The following is a 25414-nucleotide window of genomic DNA, read 5'->3' as shown; positions in this document are numbered from 1 at the left end:
AGCTTTTAATTATTCCATAAATATCATGTAATTTTAATCAAATAATTGTTATCTCAACTAAAAAAATTATTTAAAGAAGAATATAAATTTTTCTATTGCAAAAAAACTTGAAGAAAAATTCAATAAATTTAATTTTTAATAATAATAGTATCTATTTGCATTTCTACGTCTAATGATAGATTACGTTATTTCTTCATCATGAAATGAATCATTTTTTTACATACAATTAAATTTAATTGGAAATAAATTCTTGTAGAAATATTTCATTAAAATGTAAAAATCAAAGAATTTATTTAAAAAAACTTGGAGTAATAATTTTTCTTCACGCGAATAAATAATAAATAACTTAGTAATAAATTATTGGTATAAAAAATCAGCTAAAGCAATTTCTCTTTGTCAAAGTGTTATATAAAAAATAAACAAACCTATCAGTACGATCCAATTGACGCCAATGAGGAAACAAACCAGGCTTACAGTAATCTAATAATGCACTTAAATAAACACCTGAATTCCAATCTGTTGTAAAATTATTGACACGGCATTCTGGTAACACTGCCTGTAAAAATATTATTAATATAATTATTATAAAATAATATGAAGAAATAGTTTACTGACCTTAAGCCAAGCTAGCATGAGTTTACGCGGTGGGAATTTTGATTTTCCAATTTGGTAGCGAACAATAAGTGACCATATTAATCCAAGAATCAGTTTAAGGTTTCCATTAACGATGTCTACATTACCTGGAGAATAAATGTGGTCAAGGTTTAGCTTACATAAATAATTTTAATCATTGACTAAAAAATGACAATTGAAATAAAATAAATTCCCTGTATCATCTAATCATTAAAAGAATTTATTCTATCAAGTTTTTTTTTTTCTAATGATAAAATAAAATATTTTATAGCAAGAACAAACACAGAAGTCGATAGTTGACGTTCAAATAATTTAAAATCAGTTCGAGGCTACTTAATATAATTACCAACAACTTGATAATATTAAATTAAACCACAAACTATTTTAAGCGATAAAATATTTATCGTTCGCTAAAACGTTTCGTCCATAAATTTAATCTTTACAGTATTTTTTGAATATTACAATCGTTATAACAGAAGAAAAGATAAAATCCTTAAATTATAATTTTATTTTAATTTTAGTTATCAGTGCAGCGGTTCAATTTAATATTAATGTGAATAAACAGGCAGAAGCAGAGACAGAGCTAGCGTTAGAGGATTTTTAGCAGACTTAGTGGGACATTAGATGACGTAAAGTCGTGACACACAAGAGACACAAGTGTTTAGAGTAAATGTTTTTTTTTTTTTTTTTTTTTTTTTTATATATCTTATATTTTTTTCAGTAACTGTAAAAAATATAATGGCAAGTTTAAGAGCGAAACAGAGAGACACGGTGGGCGCTGGTTTATAACAAGAAAGGCAACGACCTCGAGACTTCGATTGCCAACTTAGATTTGTAATATGGTGAATGATGCAAGATAACTTGTAAGTAGAAAATTTTAAATTAATTCATTTGATGTTTGTTTGATTCATTAATCCTTAATTTTCCAGGACTGGGCTGAATTGCCTTATAAGAGTTCAGTTGGTTGAAGAATCTGAGATAAGAAGATTAAATTGAAAATACGGTGACAAATTAAATGAATAATCAGTACGTGGAAAAAATTAAAGTTAATTTTTTTGCTGCGTACCGGGAATTCAAATGTATCGTTTTGTAATGAGTAATGACGATAATTATGGTGGAGGTGATAATGACCATGAAAATGATGATATGTAAGACGTTTTTGATTCAGGTCATGCTCGGCAATTAATGAAGATTTTATTTTTTTTTTTCTAGCGTCAATGCGAGTAGAGAAATTTATCAATTATTAATCATTAATTGGATTTTAATTTAATTATTCTGAGAAAAGAAGAAGAAATAAATGAATGGTAATATTATTTAGTGTTTAAAGTTTCAGATTAAAACTGATGAAAGTGTATGAGACAAACGTCACGCCTATATTTGGAGAGATGGACGTGGGTGTTGTGATGTAAAGAGTATAAGAAGAATGAACTGAGGAATCTAGACGTTTATTGCTCCTGACGATCTCCGAGGATTTGTTGTTATTGATACTTTTTATTTATTAATTGTCATATTTTTTATATGGATTTTCTGATAATTTATTATTATTAATAAAATTAATTTCATTCATTGAAAAGTTATTGAAGGATCCATTAATTACGGTAATAGATTAGAAAGGTTATAACTTTAGATTAATTATTGTACCGGTATTTTAAAAATGACACCTTGAAGCTTTGTGTTATTGATCATTCTGATATTGATTATTTTAATGGATTAAATTATCTTGAGAAGCTGAAGATTATAAAGGAGCAAGAAGATGATCGAGTGAATTAATATTGTAAAAGAAAGCTCAGAAATTATTTCTAGAAAGTTTTTTTTTTTTTACTAAAGTGATTTTGCAGAAATTAAAAAGAAGAAATGATAAATTTTTACGACTTATTAATATTAATTGTAAAAAAATATTTTAAATCCAATTCCTTGAAAGACCAGATCAATGTCCGGTAGGTAAAAAAAAGTAATCAGTTTTATCGATAAATAATCCTTACAAGTGTCAGTTCAAAAAAAAAAACATGAAAGAAGATTATGAAAGACGTTGACAATCGGATAAAATATTGATCGTGATTACAAACAGCGACAATAATAATGACAATATAAATGTACGGGCAATGGAATGTTCAATGGCTCCACCTCCGAGCTTATTACAGCGTCTATGCAAATATACGCTTATATAGACAAAGTTTATGCAATTACTTATGTCACGCGAATACTTCCTCAAGACTCTATAAATATCTGAATCAATAATAACAATAATGGAGCCGTCATCAGGCATAATAGATGTGTAGGTCCGTCGCACATCCTAATTGATCAAGCAACCTCTAAAATGAGTAATTAATGAATTAATAATTAATTAGTGTGATAATGAGCAGTTACCGATGTTGACGAGTTTGACGCCGTCGGCCTCGATGGCCTGCAGGGCGGTTGACACGTTCTCCAGGTGGTGGTGCTGGTTCGCGGGCCGGGGATTCCACCTGGGAAGCCGTCGCTTGGTGAGGACTTCGACGAGAGCGCAGAGACGCGTTCCGTCGCGAAAATCTTCCGCCAAGTCCAAAACCGGTCCTCCTCCGGCGTCGGCCGCGTGCTTCAAATGCTCATTGACCCAGTTCCTGAAGGTATTCGCTTGAATCTCGACCCAAAGATCTTCGTTGCCCTTGATTGGCATACCCTTTGCAGCTGTACCCTCTGCTGACCGGGCTACCAGCCCTACTAATTCTTCTGGACGTAGTTGCTCCATTGATTGCATTTTTGTTTCCTAGAAAAATTTTATTATAAATTAATATTTATTAATTAAATTTTTTTTTTTAATTAAAATGATTTAAATTCATTCAAAAAAAATCAATTTTAAATTTATATAGCTTCACGCGCTTAATGTAATTATTTATATAAAATTAAATGTATAATTATGATTAATACAAAATAACTATTTCTTCCCTCTCTTGGCAGCAAACCTAGCAACTGTTGCCTAGCAACTGTTGCCTAGCAACTAGCACCGCCCCCTAACAACAAGGCGTTACAAACCCACCACCAACTTTTTATTTAAAAAAATTACACATATATTTAAATAAAATTTTTTAATTTTATATTTGCAAGTATAAATTTTTTCAATAAATATTCATTTTTCCATCGCATAAAATTTCCTCCATAAATTAGAAAGAGCTACTGAAACTAAATGTTTCACAATTAAATTGACTGTAAAGAATAATTTAAATAATTTAAACTCAATAAACCATCAATTATTAAGATAAAAAGTTATAAATAAAAAAATGGTTGCGATTTAGCAAGTGCAAAATATATAATATAAAATTCTTAAGAAGAAAATTTCTTTATTAACTAGCGCGAACAAATAAACTATTATCTAAACCTATAAAAAAAAAGTTGTTATGAGACCCGTTACGTAAAAAGGAAAATAAAATGTTTATTTGCATATACTGGATCATAATAATAAAAATAATAGTGGATTGAGTATTTTAAAATTTTCACACGGGTGAAAGTGAAGTTGAGGTTTTATCTTGATACCAGCGATCTACAGATACGTTACCGGTATTTTTAATTCGAAAAATAATTTCATAACAATATTAATCATAATAATAATCCCTTAAAATTGTTCTAAACAGTTAAATTGTTTTTATATTTTAATAAAGCTGGGCTTTGATTTAAAACTACAAAAATTACCATAAACATAAAACACAAACAACTCAATATCGCAATTATAGAAGAAATAAATAATAAAATTTTAATTTAAATTTATAATCAATTGATTACCAATTAATTACGGCATTTAATCCTTTCTGTCTTTAAATATATTCTTCCTCATTAAGCATAAATATTAAAAAAAAAAAAAGCAGCAAGTACAAGCATATGCATGTAAGTAAAAAATAATTTCCGTTTGGATAGAGCCCAAGGATTACTCAAACAGTGACATCATCTCGTTACTATACTATCCAGTACCATGTGCGTCTCGCTCGAGTACTTTTATTAATTATCATTATCATCATAACTTTTTAAATATTTTTTAAGTCTTCAGTTCTTTGCAACAATCAATTATCCCTTATTAATAATATAATAATTAATTATTAATTTTTTACGGATGTTATTAAAGTTGCAAATAATCTGCGTCAATCGTTAAGAATTCCCGCCAAATAGGGTGCTCAATTAATTATACATGGCGTCATTGACTTACCAAAGATAAACATTATTAACTTTTACAATAAAATTTTTTTAATTTTAATTCCTTTAAGTAAACTTAACATTTAAAATTAATAGATTTTTTTCTTTCGGTAACACGCCCACTAAAAAGTCACATTTTCCGCACCCACGTTAAAAATACCATCACTCTACGTAACACTAATATATTTCTTTCTCTTTTACTATTATTAATGGATATGTATTTATATCTGTATGAATATTTTTAACAAAATAATATACTTTCAATGAAACTATCTCACTCATTCATAAATATGTATGTATAAATGAGATATTAAATACTAAATAAATTTTTAAAGAGCTAAATTTCGCTAAATTTGACTTTCCAATGATTAAAATTATTTTATATAAAAACTAAACTACTAAACGTAATTATATTCTTTAAAAAAAATTTAAAAACAAAAATTGAATTCCAGAAAAAAATTCACAAAATCAAAAATTACTTTCAAAGAATTAAATATTCAGAAATGACTCTTTAAATTTCTTTTAACTATTCTTCTGATTAAAAATAAATTTGTCATAGGTCATTTCTTTGAAATCTATCTTCTTTGAAGAAATCTCAACAACAAAACTGCATTTCATTAAAATGATTCTAAAAATTCGTTGTTACATTCAAAAAATCTTCAATTCCGGAACAATTGGATCCTAGAATTTAAAATATTTACCACATATATAGATTACATAAATACATATATATAATAATAATAAAAAATAACTCTTATGCTCTTTTCTCAGGTGCACTTCTCGCGCGAACAACCACGACCACGGAAAGCCCTCGACCGCTGGAATATACGCGCGAGTCGTTTGGGAAAGTCTGTCCGTCAGGCTCGAAAGAAGAAAAATGGCATTTGATTATAAAATAACAACTTGTAAAATTGTAATAATCTCTGTATAATCATACCATATAAATAGGTTCATTCATCAACAAGCCATCTTATAAAACTAACGCTTCTCTTCTCTTTTCAAGATAAAGGCATCACCATGAATATGAACATTAACATGCAGGTATTATTTACTTTAGAGTAAGCAGTACAAAATTTATACGGCTACGTAACCAACAACAAAACAAGTAGATGCAACCAATAACTCACTTAAATATGTAATACAACTTTAGGTATGTATTAATCTTCACCACCGGGATGTTACCACTGGATATTTAAGTCACTGACGAATTGAGGATAGATGACTATGGTCTTAACGCCATTTTTGGCTTTAAATAAAAATAATAATAACAACTATAGATGTTTTAGTTCCTCGCGGGCTCGACGTACATGAGCTCACTGACGAGAGAGAAGTTGTAAGGCCCCACCAGCACCAGGTAAACTCACAACTACCATAAAAACTCGTTATAAAATAGCTGGCAGTCAGTATCTGGCTTGAGTTGGTGTTGGTTTATGGAGCTGGCAGTCTACCTGTGAGCTGATTCCCCACTTACACTGACATCAACTCGGCTTTGGTAACCAGCAATACTGTGCTGTGGTAAGTTTGCCGTACCCGTACCCATGCCCGTAGTCTACAGTGTGGAGTGACTATCATCAGGTGGGACATTGCAAGTACCAGGTGTGGGACAATGTGGAAACTGGTGAGGTGCACTAGTACAATGTACAATGTATAATGCACATTGCATCTGACATCTAATGTCTAGGATGTTTATGTGGGTATGTACATGTGTACATTTACATCTCCTTCATCATCCTCACCATCCCCATCATGTATATATCTACCTGTTTGATGTGTGGATAATATAGATGTGTACCTGTGTCAAAGGAATAAGAATAAATTTATTTAGTTGTGAGCAAGAGTATACGGACAATACTAGTACCATACCTACCTACCTGCTGACTATTTTACTTTTAGTTTCGTTTTATGTTGTTCTCTTTTTACGCTGTCGTACAATGTCAGTTTGACGTTATTATATATAATGAGTATTAGAGTTGGGAGCTGATAGAAACAGAACGACCAACGACTCGAGGAAATACAATGAAACTTTTCTGTTTATTGTCGTTGTAAGAAGTACCTGGAAATGTTAGAAGGCCGACAATAAAAATTATCTTCTTATGGAAGAAATATTAAATTACTTAGACTCGAGTTTTAGATTTTAACTTTTTCACATTAAACTTATTATTCACCTTTTTTCACATGTAATTACTTACGTTTTTTATTATTGTAAATAACAATAAACGTTTGTGAGTACTTTTAACAATTTATGGATGATAAAAAAAATTTTACATTTAGAATCAAAATGATGTTTGAAATTTTAGAATTTAACTAGTTTATAAGTTCATTAGTTTTTTATTTTTGATTGCTTCTTTTGGAAAAAGATAAATTTTGTAAAGTTTAATCCATTTTTGGTGTTTGTACTATTTTATGTACACTTATACCTATAAACTCGTTGAAAAATTGTGGCAAGAATAAGAAAATACTAATATTAGTATTTAAATTCACAAATTTCATCGAAAGTAAAATATTTTGCAACCACGCATACTACATTTTTTTTCAAAGGATCAAAAAATTCTTGGGTAAGATTGTTATTTATTTATTTTTTTCAAATTTTTTGATTCTGCGTTTCCGAGAAATTCAAGATGGTTGAAATTTATTATTTACAGTGACACTTAAAATACTTAACCCGTGGTTGAAAATGATTTTGTTATAATTTAATTATTACTCATCAGTGCAATAGTGATAAATATTTATGGGAGCATCGATTATATTTTTTTTGCTGAAATAAAAATAAAAATTTGCTAATAATTAATTTAATTTTTCAGTTCATGATGGATATCCATCATGGTACTTCGAGGGATGGTTCAGAAGCCCGTCCGTATAATTTACGTCCACTATCGGATAAAGATTTGGATATGGCCGATACCAAAAATGAAGCCGAAGCTGAAGCAGAAGCAGAATCCGAAACCGAAATGTACCAACGCTATTCCTGAGGACGAAGAAAAGGAAGAAGTAAAAGTCGCTTTTTGACCGCACCGCGTAGCTTCGGCTAAGGACAAAAAAAAACAAACAAAAAAGATTTTAAAAATTTCTGAAGCGTTGATCTACGAAAAGGAAACAGCCGAAAAGAGTGTCGGCGAACAAAATATTGCAAAACCCGAAGCGTCGATTGAAAAAAAAAATTTTAAATGAAACTGTAGTTTTCAAAAAAGCCGATGAAACATTCATCATATGTGAGTCAAATTCAACATTTTACAATTTCATCAATTTCAGTAGACGACAATTCAGACTGATGAGATTTTCGCTGACGACGAATCTTCACCGGAACGCGTGACAGCTGTCGAGGCTACCAAAGCCGATGTGAGCCAAGACTCAAAAGTTACAGCTACGACCAGAAATGCGCTATTCTGCCCGTTTCAAAGGCTTCCTTCAAAAAAAAAAGTGGAAGCTTTTGAGCGAGTAGCGCAGAAAGAAAACGTGTGATTCAGCAACTCATAAGCCCTCCAATAAATAAAGCGCGATGTCATTAAAAATCATCGAAATAATCGTTATCGAGGTTCGGTGATAAAAAATATAGGCTAAAAACATCTCTGAAAGCTGTTGTAGAAGATTTGTTGGCAGCTACGCCCAGAAATGCGCTATTCTGCCCTTATCAAAGGCTTCCTTTAAAAAAAAAAAAGGGGGAAGCTTTTGAGCGAGTAGCGCAAAAAGAAAACGCGCCTCAGAAACTTATAAGTTTCCCACTCGAGTGGTACGGAAGATTTCATACTAACTTTACCATCTCTCTATACCTCTACGTGTAAAAGATGCGGTCAATTGATCTGAAATTTTGGTAGTGAATTATTAATATATTTATCTTTCAATAAAAAAAATTTCATAATTTTCTGTTGAAATGCCTATCACGCTACAATTACCTTAAAGCTCCACCTGGACTAATTTGATTTAAAAAGTTGTAGAAAATAGAGAACTGTCATGGCGTGTCTAATTGTTGACATTTCGACAAAGTGGTAAATTATTTCGAGTTAAAATGTTTTTTATAACCGTTTACAATAATATATTTATATCAACAATTAAATTATAAGTACAATAAGTGTTTAAAGAAATAAATGAATGTTTATTACTGAAGAAAACAATAGTAATGTCAATATGAGCTCTTATACGTGGGAGCGTATAACCTCGTCAGAGAGAAAAAATTTAAAACTTTGTCGATTATGTGGCAAAAATTCGACAAATTATGTTGATTCATTAAACAATGAAGGCGCTGAGAGAAAATTATGCCTCAAAGTTATTTCATGTCTTCAAATAAACGTAAGCATTTATTATTTATTGATTTATAATTATTAATAATTTATTGATTAGGAATAATTTAAAAAAAATTATAAAATTAATATGACATTTGAAATTTTTTAAAAATTTATTTAACAAACAAATTTGTTCCAAAGCATATTTTAAAAAAATTGAATTTTCTCAAAATTAATTACAGATATCAGAAGATGACATTTTGCCAAAAATAATTTGCACTGATTGTTGTGATAAGTTGGAAAATTTTTACAAATTTTTTAAACAAGCTGCTGAAGTACAAACATATCTTGATAGTATTTATCAAACGACTGAAAAAGAGATTCCAATTGAAGACCAAAGCGTTATTGTAATAAAATACAATCCTGTTGATTTTTATCCAGATCAACAAGAAGCTGAAGTTGTTATAAATTTAAATTTAGAGGAAGGAGTTGAGCTAGAAAATTTATCCCCAGAGCAGCTCAATAAAATAATTCAAGAACAATTGAATAATTTAAATCAAGGCCAAATAAACAATAATTTTAACCAACATCTTGTTGTTGACAATGTTGATGTCAACCCAGAACAATTAGTTGACACTGTAATTGAAGAACAAAACATAAGTACCTCAATTGTCGAACAAGTGATAAGTAACTCTAATGAAGAAGACATAATCAATAATTTAAATTCCGAAGAAATAATAATAAATACGAATTCAGAAGAAGAAATAAATAATTTGCGTAAGGAGTATGAAAAAATAATCAACGAAGTAAGTAGTGAATTTAATGATCCAGTTGATGCAAGTGCGCAGGAGAATGAAGTTAATAATAGTAATAATCGAGAAATAGAACAAGAAAAGGAGCTAGACGAACAAAATCGAGGAGAGGAAGATGAGAAAGAAGATAATGAAGAAGACGAAGTTGTTAAACTAGAGAGAGAAGAAATAATTAATAAATTGAAAAAGACCAAAGTTGTGACTAGTCGGTTAACGATAACAGAAGCTATTCAAGGTTATCCATGGAGGTGTACTATTTGTAATCATGGAATTATGAAATCTTACAAAGAATTGCAGTATCATTACAAACACAAGCACAATGAACCGCCTGTTTATAAATGTATGCACTGCGAAAGGGAGTACAGTCTCTATAGGAGTTTTACTAAACACTTTTTACTCCATGAAGATCCTAAAAGATTCGAGTAATTATTAATTTGGTTATTCTTATGATAATTGTTGAAAAGAATTATGTTTATAAATTTTTTATCTTTTTTAGATGCGATGACTGCGGTAAGGTATTTAATCTTAAGTCATCTCTACTATCGCACTCTCTAGTGCATTCTGACAAGCGCCCTTACTCCTGTACCATATGTCGTAAAAGGTTTAAAAGTTCCTTGACTCTAGCAGTCCATAAAAAACTTCATCTACCTCTGGACGGACAATTTTTGTGTGAAATTTGTAGGAAAGAGTAAGTTATTTTTTTTTTTTTAATTAATATTATTTTTATAGATGTTTATTATTATTGATTTATCTATAAATTTAGTTTTTCGTCTAAAAAAGCGCTGGAAAATCACGAAAAAATGCACGACGGAGTATATGACTTCATGTGTGATGTTTGTAGCAAATCTTTTGTGTCCAAAAATTCTCTAAGTTATCACATGGCCAGCCATACGGAGGATATAAATTATCATTGTCCCACCTGTGGTCGCAGTTTTAGAACAGAATGTCTTTTAAGTAAATATACTTTTCATTTTATTTTAAGTTTATTTTATTTAAAGCTTAAATTATTATTATACTCTGCAGAGAGACATTTAGTAACACATTCGGAAGTTAAGAAACACCGATGTGATACCTGTGGAAAACAATTTAAAGAACGTTGCACTCTCGTTGCACATACGCGAATTCATACCGGAGAAATGCCGTATGAATGCGAAGTCTGCGGTAAAAAATTCCGTTTCGCTGGAATTTTAACGGTAATTATTATAAATATACACAGCTGGGTATTTATTTAATTAATACTTTGTTTGTTTATATTTTTTTAGGTTCATCGAAGGCAACACACAGGCGAACGCCCTTATATTTGTTCATTTTGCGACCGCACATTCACCAACTGGGCAAACTTGAATAAACATATGAAGCGACTGCACAATACAAAGGCCGGCGTACAGAGAAAATAAATTCTTCGTAAGGAAATATTAACAATTTCAGGAATTATTGTTTAAATAATTAGTAATACATAAGGAACTAAAGGCTTGATACTCCGAAGACTTTACACAAGACTTAATTTAAGGTAACATTTTTATATTTATTGATAGAAAATTAGTCCAGGTGGCCATGGTTTAACGTGATATATTTATAATTTGTTGTTTAGTTATTTAAAAAAAAAATTTTTATTTTTATTTTATAATTATTAAAATTTATTTAGTAATAATTATAAGTTACAAAAGCCATACGATTTATTATTAAGAAATTACGTATATTTACGTACAAAGTCCAGTATTTTTTAGTGGCCACCGAAATACTACTAAACAACGATAGCTGCTAATAGAATTCCTTTAGTCAGTGTAAATTAAATGCTAAGTAATTAATTATGCAGTTTCGTAATTTCATTAAAACTTTTAAAAACTAAAAATATTTTTTTTTCTTACATAAGTCTTTAAATTTTCTAACAATTTTTTTATAACTGTAAATATTAATTTTTAATAAGATAAAATAATATTTATTACAAAACTAAATGCCAATCATTGTAATTAAATATTTTAAAATAAAATACTGTGTCAAATTTTTTTATATTGATACAAAATTTTTTAAATATTTTTTATAAATTATTGAAAATACGAAACTGTGTAATATTTTATAATAATAAAAATAACTGATAATTATATAAGTATATAATTACAAGAGATATAAATGTTAAAAAAGTAAAAAAAAAAATTCAGAAAGGTTTAAAATAATTAGTCGAAAAATTTAATCACTACTTAATTTTATCATACATATCAATACAAACTCAAAAAAGAAAAAAGTACGATAAATAATTTGAAATGTTAATGAAAATACTTAGATAAACATTAGTATCACAGAAACAATCCATTACGGATTTTTTGATAATTTTTTTTTTTCTTATTGTCTTTTACTTTTTACTCTAGTCATTTACACATTTATATATTTATATGTTTTTTTTAACGAATTCAGTAAAACTGAAATATTTAAGGCAATCGTGATTTGTTATTTGAGAATCTTCCAAATAAAATAAAATAAAATTAAGTGTTCTCACAATTAACTTTTTTATTTTCACAGTCATCAGTCTCTTGACTCAGTAACTCATTGCCGTCATTATTTTTGTATCTCAATACATGTGTCTGGGACACCGGTCGCTCATATTTGCAAATAACCGCGTACATATCACCTCCCAGTCTAAGCGCCAACCACCGGTTCTTAACGACCGCTAATTTCAGACACTCACACTTCATTTTCGCGTACAAATTAGTGTGTAAAGTCCTTCCCATTCCTTCGATGACCACCAGGTCGACGTTGTGTTTTACCATCGCCAGACATAAGTCCAAATTCAACCGGCTGATGACAATGAAACATTTAATTAATTAATTAAACAATTTATTAGTATTGTAAAATATAAATAAAATTACCTGAGGTCTAAACACGGGCCAGCTTGGGCAGTCTCCATGGGCAGCAGCCGGTTTTCTTTCAACGCATACTTAATATCCTTACAAATTTTAGCGGCGTCACGCAAAATAATCAGTAGTTCAGGATAAGTAACATCATTTAAAGCCGGCATTGAGTTTGCGCACAGAATAACTTTGGTTCCACGCTGAAGTAAGTCTCGTACAAAAGGTAGGATTCCAAGGACGATATCGACTCCACTGTTGTCGACAAATATTGCCGCACATTTATGTGGTGGGTCTTGCTTTAGTCTCATTATCCACTCATCTAAATTATCTTCTAACCATGGTCTTCCTGTAATTTATTTTTAGTCATTAAATTATAAATTAATACGGAAATTTTTACTTCAAAAATTATTATTATAAATCTATATTATTAAAAGAATAAGAAAAATTTTGTGGTCAGGAAAATCATATGATAAAATCGGTTTTTTTTAAAATAGTTAAGATAGTTAATTTATTATGATAAGTATTTAGGTTGAATTTGAAAATTCTCTATCTCTAGATACATAATTAAGAAATTACCTTGTATCTTGTGAACTATTGACATTTTTAAAGATATAAGCTCAAACCGACATTACGCTCATCAAGACCTTTCATTTGAGTACCCACATCAATTCTTCATATATTTCATATATTAAACAGGGTGTCCCAAAATTACTGTAAGAGCTTTTATGGGGGTATAGAGATGGAAATTTTGAATTGAAAGTTCCTGAACGATTTTAAGAAATTTGCATTACAATTTAAATTACAGCTAATTAAAGTAGGCCAATGAGAAGGTAGCTAATTGGCGCCTCGAAAATTCGAGAGTAGGGAGGTTAGGTCGATAAGCTTAGAGTAAATTTGAACCTATGGTAATACCTGTTTTATTTTTTGAACCTATGGTAATGCCTATTTTATTTTTTGAGCCGGAAGATGGCAGTAGCTTTTCTTTCTAGTCCAGAGGCCCAAAGAATTTTTATTTTCAGTGCTTTTCAATGAAAAAATGAGTAGGTATACAGTTAGTATTCCAAAGGAAAGCAGGGATATGATATTTTCCTTTTCTAGGCTTCAGATGAATTTTTTGTCTACTTAGTTACCAACCATAAATAAATTTGAGCTAACAGTTTTACATTTCTAAGCGATTTCACTTTGAAAAAATAATAAAAAGAATTAGTGGTGGCTTCAAGAGTCAACCGTTTTTCCGATTTTTAACTTCCCGCTAAGAAAATTGAAAATTTTCAAAAATCGGGAAGTTATTGGTTTTACCCCGTTTTTCGAAAATCGAGTTTTCAACGGATGTTGACGTTTTGAGGTCCTAGGAAGCCTTCCCGAATGTTTCCACGGTGATGTCCGTGTGTGTGTGTGTGTGTTTTTTTTCCCCCTTGGGGGGGGGAATCCTTTTTACGGATTCTAGGCATAGTTGTTTGGCCTGGATATGTGGCGACTCGACGCAGCGTCATACTAAAACTCGACACTAACGCCCCTACCCACTAAACCCTAAACCCCTTTTCCTTCTTTCCTTTAATCCCTCATGGAAACCGCCGTCAGGCATTACTTCGTGAAGGGAGGATCTAGCTACTGCTCTTCCTTCTGGTGGCTAAGGTGTTAACTACCTTCCTTCTATCTTCTGCTATTTGCTCTTCTTCTTTCGGTGGAACGCAAGTCTTTAAGGACTTCTGTTGCAAACGTGTTGGTAGCGTTCCAGGCAGCTTCTGATGACAACATTGCTTCCACTAGTGAATCTGGTTGCATTCTCTGGTTCAGGATCCTCTCCAGTTCTTCACGTTGTGGATCGAAACGAGGACATACAAAGAAGACGTGTTCCGCGTCTTCAGCAGCTCCTGGGCAGGACGGGCACTCCGAAGAGTCATCGTGCTTAAAGCGGTGTAGATACTCTCGAAAACACCCATGTCCCGACAACATCTGCGTAAGATAGTAATTGACCTCACCGTGATTCCGGTTAAGCCAAATGTCGATCCGAGGTATGAGACGGTGCGTCCACCTACCCTTCTCTGCAGCATCCCATTGTAGTTGCCATCGGCCTATGCTCTTCTGCCGTTCTTCAATTCTAAGTTCTTCCGGGCTCAGTGCAGTTGATCTTTTTCGTTGGTAAAGGGCCCGTCTTTCCTCTACTAGAACTCTAAGAGGTAGGGTTCCAGCAATGACGCACACTGCTTCTTCTGATATAGTGCGGAAGGCACTAGCTACTCGTAGGGCACTCAGTCGATATATTGGTCCAGCTTTTCTCCATGATTCTTGGGTTTCCAGTGCATCAGCCCAAATGGATATTCCGTAAGTGAGCACTGATGTGACTACTGATGACAATAGTAGCCTCCTGCTCTGCATTGGGCCTCCGATGTTAGGCATCAGCCGTGCGAGACTAGCCCTCACTACTGACGCTTTGGCACTGACATGTTCCACCTGCTGTTTGAAGTTGAGTCGTGCATCCAGCATCACTCCCAGATAACGGATAAATGGTTGTGATGTGATTTCTTGTTCTTCGACTCTCAACTTGATGGTTTCTACCGTTTTTCTGCTGGTGATGAGCACTGCCTCGGTTTTATGCTTGGCTAGTTGCAAGTTCATCATGTCCATCCACAAATTGACTCGTCTGAATGTAATATCAAATGCCATTTCTATCTCTTCGAGGTGCTTTGTGACAATCACGACCGCTACGTCATCCGCATTTGCTACAAGTTTGACTCCCGTAGGCAATGCTATTCTCAGGAGGCCATCATACATGATGTTCCATAGCAGAGGACCTAAGACTGATCCCTGTGGCACTCCTCCGGAGATTTCGTATACTTCCGTACCATTCGTCGTGTCATATTTCAGGAGCCTGTTCGTGAAGTAGCTCGCTACTATTCTGCGAAGGTATCCTGGTATGTTTTTTTCTTCTAGTGCCCGCATAACGCAGTCCCAGTTAGCGGAGTTGAAGGCATTCTTGATGTCCAAAGCAGCCACCAAGCAGTATTTCTTCTTTCCACCCTTCCATCTCGTTCCGGCGATTGCATCCTTGGCTATATCAACAACCAATTTGATAGCATCCAGAGTTGACCGTCCTTTTCGGAAACCAAACTGGTTCTCTGCTAGGAGTGGATCGACTAAAGCCTCTATTCTCTGATGAATTATGCGCTCGAATATCTTGCCGGCCGTGTCTAACATGCAGAGTGGTCGGTAGGATGACGGTTCTTCCGGCGGCTTTTTCCCCTTCGGAAGTAACACTAGCCGTTGCTGTTTCCACTTCTGGGGAAAAGTCCCTTCCTTCAGGCATGTATCGTAAACGTCCAGGAATAATGTCGGTGCTGCCCTAAGGATTGATTTCAGGGCAATATTAGGAATTCCGTCCAATCCCGGCGCCTTATTATTCCCTACTCGATTTCCTGCCTCTATCAACTCGTCCAACGTGATAGTTGGGATGTCTTCAGAATTGAGCTGCTCCAACTTGTAGGTGAATACCAGCTGTTGGGGAAACAACCTACTAACAATCTTCTCTAGGAGTTGTGGACACGTAGGTGATGGCATTGGTTGGCATGTCAAGTGGGTCATAACCACCTTATACGGTCTGCCCCATGGATCTTTCTCGACTTCTGCGACCAGTTCCTTCCAGCAACGTCTTTTGCTTTCTTTGATGGCTCTGTTCAGTTCTCGACGGGCCTTTTTATACTCTGCCAACAGCTCTGCGGATTATCTTCATAGACAATTTTCTTGTTTCAAAAACTACGTTAAATGCCGTCAAGTAAATCGAAGGAAACCGACGCGTTTCAAAGTGTTGCTAATTGAGAAATTTTCGAGTATTTCATAATCGAAAAAAGCGAAATGTTTCAGGGATGGCCTGCAGGGTCGATCGCTTTTCAGATTTTTTTTTACAATTTATTTAGCGTAAAATTAAAAATGTGTTCGTCTCCTAATACTTATAAATTTTATAAAACAAACAAATGTATTCATCTCCCAATACTTCCAAGTTTTATAATAAAAATTCATGAGAAAGAAAATTTGATATTCTCATTTATTTTTCAATTAAAACTGCTTTGAATAATTAGGTACAGAATAATACAATAACTAACCCCATAAAAAATAAAGTGTCAATACAATTATCTTAGATTTTTGTTTGAAAAGATAAAAGAAAACATGCACTCTAAATTAAAACCGTTCTTTGTGGGGCAGGTCAACCGCTGCCGGCACTGAGGTTCGATTTTTTAATTTCCAGTTAGACCGCTCAGAGATCAGAACTCAGGATACAACAATCTTTCGAGACAACGCCATCATACCCAAGATGTTGAAAAACTCCATCCAGAGCTTTTTACGTAGAGCTCAAATGTGTGTTCATAATGGTGGCGGTCACTTTCAACAATTTCTGCGCTGATTTAAAGACGATTCAAAATTTTGAAATTATAACATTGTTGCATGTACTTTGTTACTCATAAGTAAAAAATTTCGATCTTATAAAAAATTTTTAATGCAAATAAAACATCATCTCCATCACAAAATTAGTAAGTGAACATTGTTAATTCTTTTTTTTTTTTTGCAAATCAATCTTTCTATTCTAGAATAATTATAATAGATAATACAAAAATGTAAATTATAAAGAGATAAATATTATAAGAATTCAAATTTTAACGATGATTGTTAAAAGAGGTAAGTTAAATAAAATGATCACAGGCAGTGAGCATTGTTTGTTAGCTACAGGTTCTTGAAAATATCAAAAAAGTTGAGGTTTTTAATACCCTCAATATCTTAAGACTATTTTGTGTCACTTGTCGCTGAGTTTAACAGCGCTGTACAAGGTTGGTTGACCTACTCCACAGAGAACGGTTCAAATTTGAAGTGCATGTTTTCTTTTATCTTTTCAAACAAAAATCTAAGATAATTGTATTGACACTTCATTTTTTATGGGGTTACTCAGTTATTGTATTATTCTGTACCTAATTACTGAAAGCAGTGAATTGACAAATAAATTAGAATATCAAATTCGTTGTAACGATATCGTTGAAATTAATCGAACTAGGAATTTCGAAATAATTCAGAAAAAACACAGACGCTATCAGACTTTTGAGCTCGAAGAAAAATTAATTTTTCATGAATTTTTATCATAAAACTTGGAAGTATTGGGAGATGAATATATTTGTTTGTTTTACAAAATTTATAAGTATTAGGAGACGAACACATCTTTAATTTTACGCTAAATAAATTGTAAAAAAAAATCTGAAAAGCGATCGACCCTGCAGGCCATCCCTGAAACATTTCGCTTTTTTCGATTATGAAATACTCGAAAATTTCCCAATTAGTTGATTTTTGAGCTGAAATAACTAAGGATTGTTTCAGACTAATATTTTTTTGAGATTTTCAAACAGCAACACTTTGAAACGCGTCGGTTTCCTTCGATTTACTTGATGGCATTTAACGTAGTTTTTGAAATAAGAAAATTGTCTATGAAGACTTGAATTGATGGTTCGAATATTTTAAAACTTATTTAGGAAAAATTTAGAAAAATGTTTTTTTGTTTTTATCTAAATCTTTATAAAAACTTTTAAACGACGTGTCGCGCGTCCTATTCGATTTATTCGTTATAAAGATATCGTATACGACAAATTCTTATTCACATAGAAACATACATCCTCACACATACCCACAGAAGGCCGGACGCCCAACTGGGAATGGTGGGAACGGCTTCCTGGGACCTCCAAACGTAGAGATCTAATTTAAATTCGCATTCTCAAAATTGGATCAGAATTAATAACTTTCTACTTTTGAAAATGACGAATTTTCAAAACGAAAAGTTGAGATAAGTTAAGGAGCTATAGTTTTCAGCTCAATTAAAAAAAAAAATCAACCGCGTGGATTGAAAATTACAAAAAAGTTTTTTTTTTGTTAATGCAGATAACGGATATAAAACGATAAAAAAAAATCGGAAAAACGGTTGACTCTTGAAGCCACCACTAATTCTTTTTATTATTTTTTCAAAGTGAAATTGCTTAGAAATGTAAAACTGTTAGCTCAAATTTATTTATGGTTGGTAACTAAGTAGACAAAAAATTCATCTGAAGCCTAGAAAAGGAAAATATCATATCCCTGCTTTCCTTTGGAATACTAACTGTATACCTACTCATTTTTTCATTAAAAATAGGCATTACCATAGGTTTAAAAAATAAAACAGGCATTACCATAGGTTCAAATTTACTCTAAGCTTATCGACCTGACCTCCCTACTCTCGAATTTTCGAGGCGCCAATTAGCTACCTTCTCATTGGCCTACTTTAATTAGCTGTAATTTAAATTGTAATGCAAATTTCTTAAAATCGTTCAGGAACTTTCGATTCAAAATTTCCATCTCTATACCCCCATAAAAGCTCTTACAGTAATTTTGGGACACCCTGTATAATATATGAAATATATGAAGAATTGATGTGGGTACTCAAATGAAAGGTCTTGATGAGCGTAATGTCGGTTTGAGCTTATATCTTTAAAAACGTCAATATTTAAAAAAGTACAGTGCAATTTAACAAAAGTCATTATTTAATAAAGCAAAATTTTACTTATTTATTGTTCACAAGTCACGACAGTCACATAGTGACTGCAAAATCGCTAGTTTTTATTAATTTTTAAATTTAATAAATACCTGGAATTTTATTTTGAGCATCTTCAAAACGAAATGTTGAAGACTCCATAATATTAGCAACTTCTTTAGCACCCCAATCAAATATATTACCAGCTAAAACGCCTAAAATTAATGCTCTAAGTTTTTCAGCTCCTGTTAATTGGTCCAACATATCCAGGCGATTTTTTAAAAAATTTAGCGCCTCTTCGTTTTCATTTTTTTTCAACTAAAATTAATATAAAATTAATTTAATAACTTACAATATTTTACTTAAGTACTTAAAAATAAAAAAAAGACCTCAAAATAAGGATCCGGAAAATCAAACTCTTTCATACAGTGCTCGATAGTATCCAATAAAGTCCTGACAGTAAGCGTTCCATACGCACTAAAAGCACAATAAATAATTAATAAAAATGTGAATAATAATTTCAGAACTTAAAAAAAAAAAAAAACTTACAAAGGTTGTAAATGTAAATAATGAAGCCGGTTGATATATTTTTCCTTGAGTTTACTTGCCCGATCCTTCGCAGTAGGACTCTGAGGTTGACTGTGAATGGCTCGAGCGACAAACTTGTCAACAGATTCCTCGAAACATTGGAGCCAGTAATCCCGAGCTTCTTTATCTTGGGCCAGGTCTGTGGTATCCGGATTATAAGACACTGGGTCAGTCAATAAAGGACAGAAGCTCACTGCGTTTTCAGCTTGGTCTATTTCTAACTGATCTACTTTTATTCCCAAGTCAGTAGCTACCGAGTCCTTGAACCCTGAAGATCCAGCGTAATTTTCCAACCAGCTGTAAGAGTTTGCTTGCTCTGCGCCGTACAAAAACGCTCCGATCGCTCCCAAGTAGCCTTCGTGACGCAGAAACAGTGGCTTTACTTTTCCCTAAATTAATAAAATTAATAAATTTTTTTTAAATAAAATAAAAAAAAAATTCTTACATTAGACCAATATTTTATTCCGAATGAAATAGTATGCATTGAAAGCGGATGATTTCTCAGAAAATATCCACCAAAGTAAACTTTATCCATGTTGTGGATAGAAGCATAAAGACTAGCAATCTGTCCAATGTCGTTACTTATCATAAACAACAAGCTCCTCGCAATATCTGCCTCGGCAAAATTCTTCAGTCCCGGTATCTCGTTGCAAGACATTGTTTTTCCGAAAGATGAGGCTATTAAATCTCCCGACAACCCTTGGGACGAATAGTCGCCTCCGTAGATGTCTTTGACAAGCATATCAACATTTCTGTGGTCTCCTCTTTCTGCTAATTCTAATAATTCGTCAAATCCCTGGAAATATAAAATTATTTTGATAATAAAATTGGTTCTTAGCTTTAATAATAAATAATTTATACAATAGTTATTATTTTTAGCATACTTTAGCTTTGGTTAATAATGAACCCAGTCCCCAAAATGTACCACCACCAGTAGCAGTACCTCCAACCCGCTCAAACTCTTCTTCAGACTGCACTTTCAATATGCTAACGCCACTTCCAATATTTACTAACAAATATGGAAATATATTAGGACCAGCTTTTTCAAATTTATACTCTGGATTTCCATGACGCTCAAATTCGAAGGATTCACATGGAATATTTTTCAGTAAAAAATTACACCCTTTTATTAGACATGATATTTCATCTTCTTTATCCACCCTGGTAACAAATAAATATTATTTAGTGATAGTTTAGAAAATTACTTGACTAAAAAAAAAATGATACTGAAAGTCAGACATATGATAATTTTAAACTAATAAATTATAGCAAGAAAAATTATGATACTAAAATTAGCAGACATTTGACAATTTTTTATTTTTTAAATTAATCAACATAATTAAAATAATATTTTTTTAAAATTGCATTTAATATTTTAAAATTTTCTGCATGTCAAATTTTTTCTTTTAATTTATTTTTTAAAAAAATTAACAAATATCTGCTAAATTAATTTTCACGAGCAACCTTGCAGTCACTATGTGACTGCCGTAACTTGTGAACTATAAATAAATAAAATTTTACTTTATTAAATAATGACTTTTGTTAAATTGCAATGTATTTTCTTAACTATTGACGTTTTTAAAGATATAAGCTCATCCCAATGTTATACACTCATCAAGAGCTTTAATTTGAGTACCCACATGCATTTTGATATATTTTTCATATATATATATATATATATATATATATATATATATACATACTAGCTGACCCGGCAAACGTTGTTTTGCCATGTGAATAATTTCTAGAGAATTTCTAGTGTAGAAAAAAAATTACTAACTTATTGGAAGTGTATAAGGATGTGGAATATAAGTGAAAAAGGCCTGGAGCGCTGTGAACGATGAGGGAATGTTGTTTAAAAATAACGAAACACCAAACATTAATTGTTTTAATTTATTAAAATTAATAATTATTTATATAATTAATTAATTACATAATATTAATCTCTTAATGCTGCAGCGTGAACAATATTTTTTGTTAGCCCGTCTTTAGCTAATACAAACAAACTTGATGGTTTACCCACTCGAGAGCATGCAACGTATAATTGTCCGTGTGAAAAACATGGTGTGCTCAAATCTAAGCCACAAACACACATTGTTTGGCCTTGGGATTTATTAATAGTCATTGCAAATGCCAATCTAATCGGAAATTAAATACGCTTAAATTGAATTGGCACATCTGTGGGTATAATAGGTATTCGTGGTATCAATATATTTTCACCTCGAAACTTGCCATTTAAAATGGTGCCTTCGATAACGTTTTTCATTAATTTTTTAATGACTGATCGCGTACCGTTGCATAGCCGTGGCGGGTTCAAATTACGAAGCAAAATAATTGGAGATCCAACCTTCAATTGTAAGTTATGTGGTGACATGCCTGGCAAATCTAGTGAGTTCAAAAACTCTGTTGGAAAATTTACAGCTTCAGTGTCATCGCAAACTGTATCAATAGATTTATATGATACCAAGTCCCCCGCGCAATAACTGTTGTATCTTCAGATTTAAAATGTCAACGTCCACATTTTTTGCAACTAACATTGCTCTTTCTGCAAGCCACTCGAGATTTATGTAATTCGTGTGTACATCGGGAAATATTTCTTCAATGAGAGCATCTTGCGAATCAATGATTGTGCAGAAATCATTCGCTAATTTTATATATCCAGTTTCAGCTATAGTGACTTTTCCATCGCCGATATCTAAGAGTTGTTTTGAGAGTGTTTCAGCGGATGGATCTTGAAGCATTTGAACGCGCATATTTACTTTCAGCTGTACTATTTCAACATTACGCCACAATGTCGATGATTTTAAGCAGGCGTTGATTTCATCAGCGTATGTTGAACGTGGAATGACGAGAAGTGTTTGTCTGAAATCACCTGAAAGGACTAACAGAGTGCCACCAAATAGTTTGTCGTTGTTTTTAATATCTTTCAATGTTCTGTTCAACGCCTCAAGCGAATGTTTGTGTGCCATGGTACATTCATCCCAGATGATAATTTTACACTGTTTCAGCACTGTGGCTATGGACGATTGTTTTTTTATGTTGCACACTGCGTCAGGGTTATTTTGAATATTTAGTGGTAGCTTAAATACTGAATGAGCTGTTCTGCCTCCATCCAATAAAGTTGCCGCAATGCCCGATGATGCAACGGCCAATGCGATGCCATTATTGGATCGTATTTTGGCGAGAATTAGCGAAATAAGGAATGTCTTGCCAGTTCCACCTGGTGCATCTAAAAAGAAAAACCCACCTTGTCCTGCTGAAACTGCGAGCATAATGCGGTCGTAAATGGTTCTTTGTTCCTCATTCAATAGTGGGACATTGCGAGTAACAATCGCCGCCGTTTCTACAGTGTTGTACTGCATTTCACGATTCATTTCAGTGTTCATTAAATCAGTTGCACCTCGATTTGGCGAGTTCATACCGAAATGACTGAGTGGTAAGTTGGCAATGATAATGCAAAGATCCTCAATAGCAATCAATGCTTCATTGTACATATCGTCGCTGAATGTTATCGCTAGATCGTTACACCGTGTACGATGTTGATGCAATATATCATCAGTCATTGAATCTTTGTGATCATCCCACAATATCTCTGCTCGGGCTGGAAAACATGTAGTCAACACTATAGCGAATAGTAGACGAATTTGTATTGCTGTACAGTTCAATGCTGCTTCAGCAAGCATACATTCCCACTGATTGTCATCTTCTAGCAAGCCGAGTGCAAGGCATGCATCTTTATACGTTGTATACTGTTGCCCATTCACTTTACGTATATCTTGAAATGACAATGGGCCAGTAACATTAACCAACAATAGTCGAAGATAAAAGCACTGTCTATCTTGGATTCACTGTAAATACTCGCCCCAAGGCGTTTGATTTGAATAAATTGGGGCATGCATCAACTGGTGAGCCTTGCTTGCGGGGTATCCATTGTTTTGTTTGAGCCCATGTGAAATAGCGAGAATATATACTCGAGAATATATTTGATATGAGAGTTACACTGAGATAGTAAAAATGTTTAACTACTACGCTTGAAACATAAACACTAATAATAGCCGAAAACTGTAGAGGTAACATCCCTACTCCGTGCTGTTTACAGGGTGAGAAGTGACACCGGTAGACACATGGAGGGGATAACTTACCAAGTGATAATAATTGATGTTATCGTCGAGCGGGATAGAAAATGATAAAATTATGAAAATGACTATTAAAAAGCAAGGGTTGGTGATAAAAAAGCGCAAATTTAGAGTTGTATGTATTTTTTGATGCCACATAATAAAAAAATAAAAAAAAATAAAATTTTATCAAAAAAATAAAAAAAAAATTTTTAGGGTCAACACCCCTTATCACTTAGAGGTTAGAAAAATAGATAGTAGCCGATTCTCAGGCTTACTGAATATGCATAAAAAATTTCATGAGAATCGCTCAAGCCGTTTCGGAGGAGTATGTATTTTGATTATTTTTCATATATTCATATATATAAATATATAAAATATATGAAAAATGATGTGGGTACTCAAATGAAATGTCTTGATGAGTGTAACGTCGGAGTGAGCTTATATCTGTAAAAATGTCAATAATTCACAAGATACAAGGTCATTTCTTAATTATGTATCTAGAGATAGAGCATTTTCGAATGCAGCCTAAATACTTATCATAATAAATTGACTATCGGTGAGAATGAAACGAAATCTTAAAAATGCACAAATTCAAATCAAGACCTTTGAAATGACACTAAATTTAATTTAAAAAAACCAATTTTATCATATGACTATCCTGGACACAAAATTTTTCTTATTCTCTTAATAATATATATTATTATAAAATTGTCAAGTGTCTGTCAATTTCAATGTCATCAAAAAAAAAAATAAATACGTACAGTAAACCTAATTTAGATTGAATAGAATTGGTGTACTTGAAAGCTCCACCACCTGTAACTTTAATACTTTTGCCTTGAAAACTTTCAGCATTAACAAGATTATCTTTAACAAAATCAAGACAGTTTTCAATATGACGTGTTTCAAACTTGACAAAATGCAGCCGTGATCCCTTTTGCAGCTTGTAGGTTATTAACTCGTTATTACTCTCATTATTGGACTCTTCATTATCATACAATGCTTTGCGATAGCTTATTGTTGAATAATAAGCTATTTTTGTCAGGGATAATCCTGAAAATTTTATTTATTTAATCACTGACGTATAAAAGCAACTTAACCTACAACTTTTATTTACTTTTTTTCCACGGATTAAATAATTATTCTAAATAATTGAAATAGTTACTTACCTATATCAATTGCAAAGTTTTGGGCATTTTTTAAGTTTGCAAATACTTCAACAGCTGCTGGCAATTTAATACTTTTAGGATGCGAATCTTTGTCGTCAATCTCTGCCATTTTTATTTTTTTATACCGGAATGTTTTTTATAAATATTTTATTAATAATTACAATACTTATTTATTATAAACTTTGTGTGTGTTTCTTCGTAAATAATCACATTTTATTCATAATTATTTCAACCCTAAAACGTCTTAACAACTTTTACTGGTCAACTTGTCAATTTATCCTTTTAAAATCACAGCTGGTACTAAAGGTATGTATATACATTTATCTATAAGTATA

General features: G+C 32.3%; 3 protein-coding genes and 1 long non-coding RNA gene across 7 annotated transcripts in view; 2 read left to right on the top strand and 2 right to left on the bottom strand.

The window, feature by feature from the left end:
* Positions 1–6223, bottom strand: part of LOC123261844 (filamin-A) — a 32240-nt gene extending 26017 nt beyond the window's left edge. The window contains exons 1-4 of one of the 2 annotated variants that reach the window (XM_044723695.1): positions 5922–6223; positions 3001–3379; positions 616–740; positions 426–556 (exon numbers count right to left, since the gene is read on the bottom strand). In XM_044723695.1, coding sequence (XP_044579630.1) covers positions 426–556; positions 616–740; positions 3001–3370 — 626 coding nt within the window. In that variant the 5' untranslated portion in view covers positions 3371–3379; positions 5922–6223. Of the gene's footprint in view, positions 1–425; positions 557–615; positions 741–3000; positions 3380–5731; positions 5768–5921 lie in introns of those variants that run through there. The other variant, XM_044723694.1, reaches the window with a different exon arrangement.
* LOC123261875 lies at positions 1117–2373 on the top strand. 2 transcript variants are annotated; one of them, XR_006508798.1, is made up of 4 exons: positions 1117–1299; positions 1355–1496; positions 1563–1781; positions 1846–2373. It is a non-coding gene; the product is annotated as an uncharacterized LOC123261875 (long non-coding RNA). The 2 variants fall into 2 exon arrangements; XR_006508797.1 differs by having other exon boundaries at positions 1563–2373.
* A 2405-nt stretch (positions 6224–8628) lies between the features above and the next one.
* LOC123261851 (zinc finger protein 2 homolog) lies at positions 8629–17098 on the top strand. 2 transcript variants are annotated; one of them, XR_006508784.1, is made up of 7 exons: positions 8629–9078; positions 9254–10245; positions 10320–10511; positions 10587–10777; positions 10847–11016; positions 11086–11333; positions 16913–17098. XR_006508784.1 is itself a non-coding variant. In XM_044723709.1 (6 exons), exons 1-6 carry the CDS (start codon positions 8881–8883, stop codon positions 11218–11220), a joined length of 1878 nt encoding a protein of 625 aa, XP_044579644.1. In that variant the 5' UTR covers positions 8629–8880; the 3' UTR covers positions 11221–11692. The 2 variants fall into 2 exon arrangements, 1 of the variants encoding a protein (XP_044579644.1); XM_044723709.1 differs by lacking the exon at positions 16913–17098 and having other exon boundaries at positions 11086–11692.
* On the bottom strand, positions 12015–25364 carry LOC123261847 (4'-phosphopantetheine phosphatase). Its single transcript, XM_044723701.1, has 9 exons — positions 25080–25364; positions 24675–24963; positions 20680–20956; positions 20241–20591; positions 19757–20184; positions 19597–19684; positions 19321–19525; positions 12688–13015; positions 12015–12616 (listed from the first exon to the last, which is right to left on the bottom strand). The coding sequence occupies exons 1-9, from the start codon at positions 25186–25188 to the stop codon at positions 12304–12306; spliced, it is 2388 nt and encodes a 795-aa protein (XP_044579636.1). The 5' UTR covers positions 25189–25364; the 3' UTR covers positions 12015–12303.
* Positions 25365–25414: the final 50 nt, after the last annotated feature.

The sequence above is a fragment of the Cotesia glomerata genome, linkage group LG3, assembly GCF_020080835.1.
Source record: "Cotesia glomerata isolate CgM1 linkage group LG3, MPM_Cglom_v2.3, whole genome shotgun sequence".
In the NCBI taxonomy this organism is placed as follows: Eukaryota; Metazoa; Arthropoda; class Insecta; order Hymenoptera; family Braconidae; genus Cotesia; species Cotesia glomerata.
This window is presented reverse-complemented; position numbering and strand designations above follow the sequence as displayed.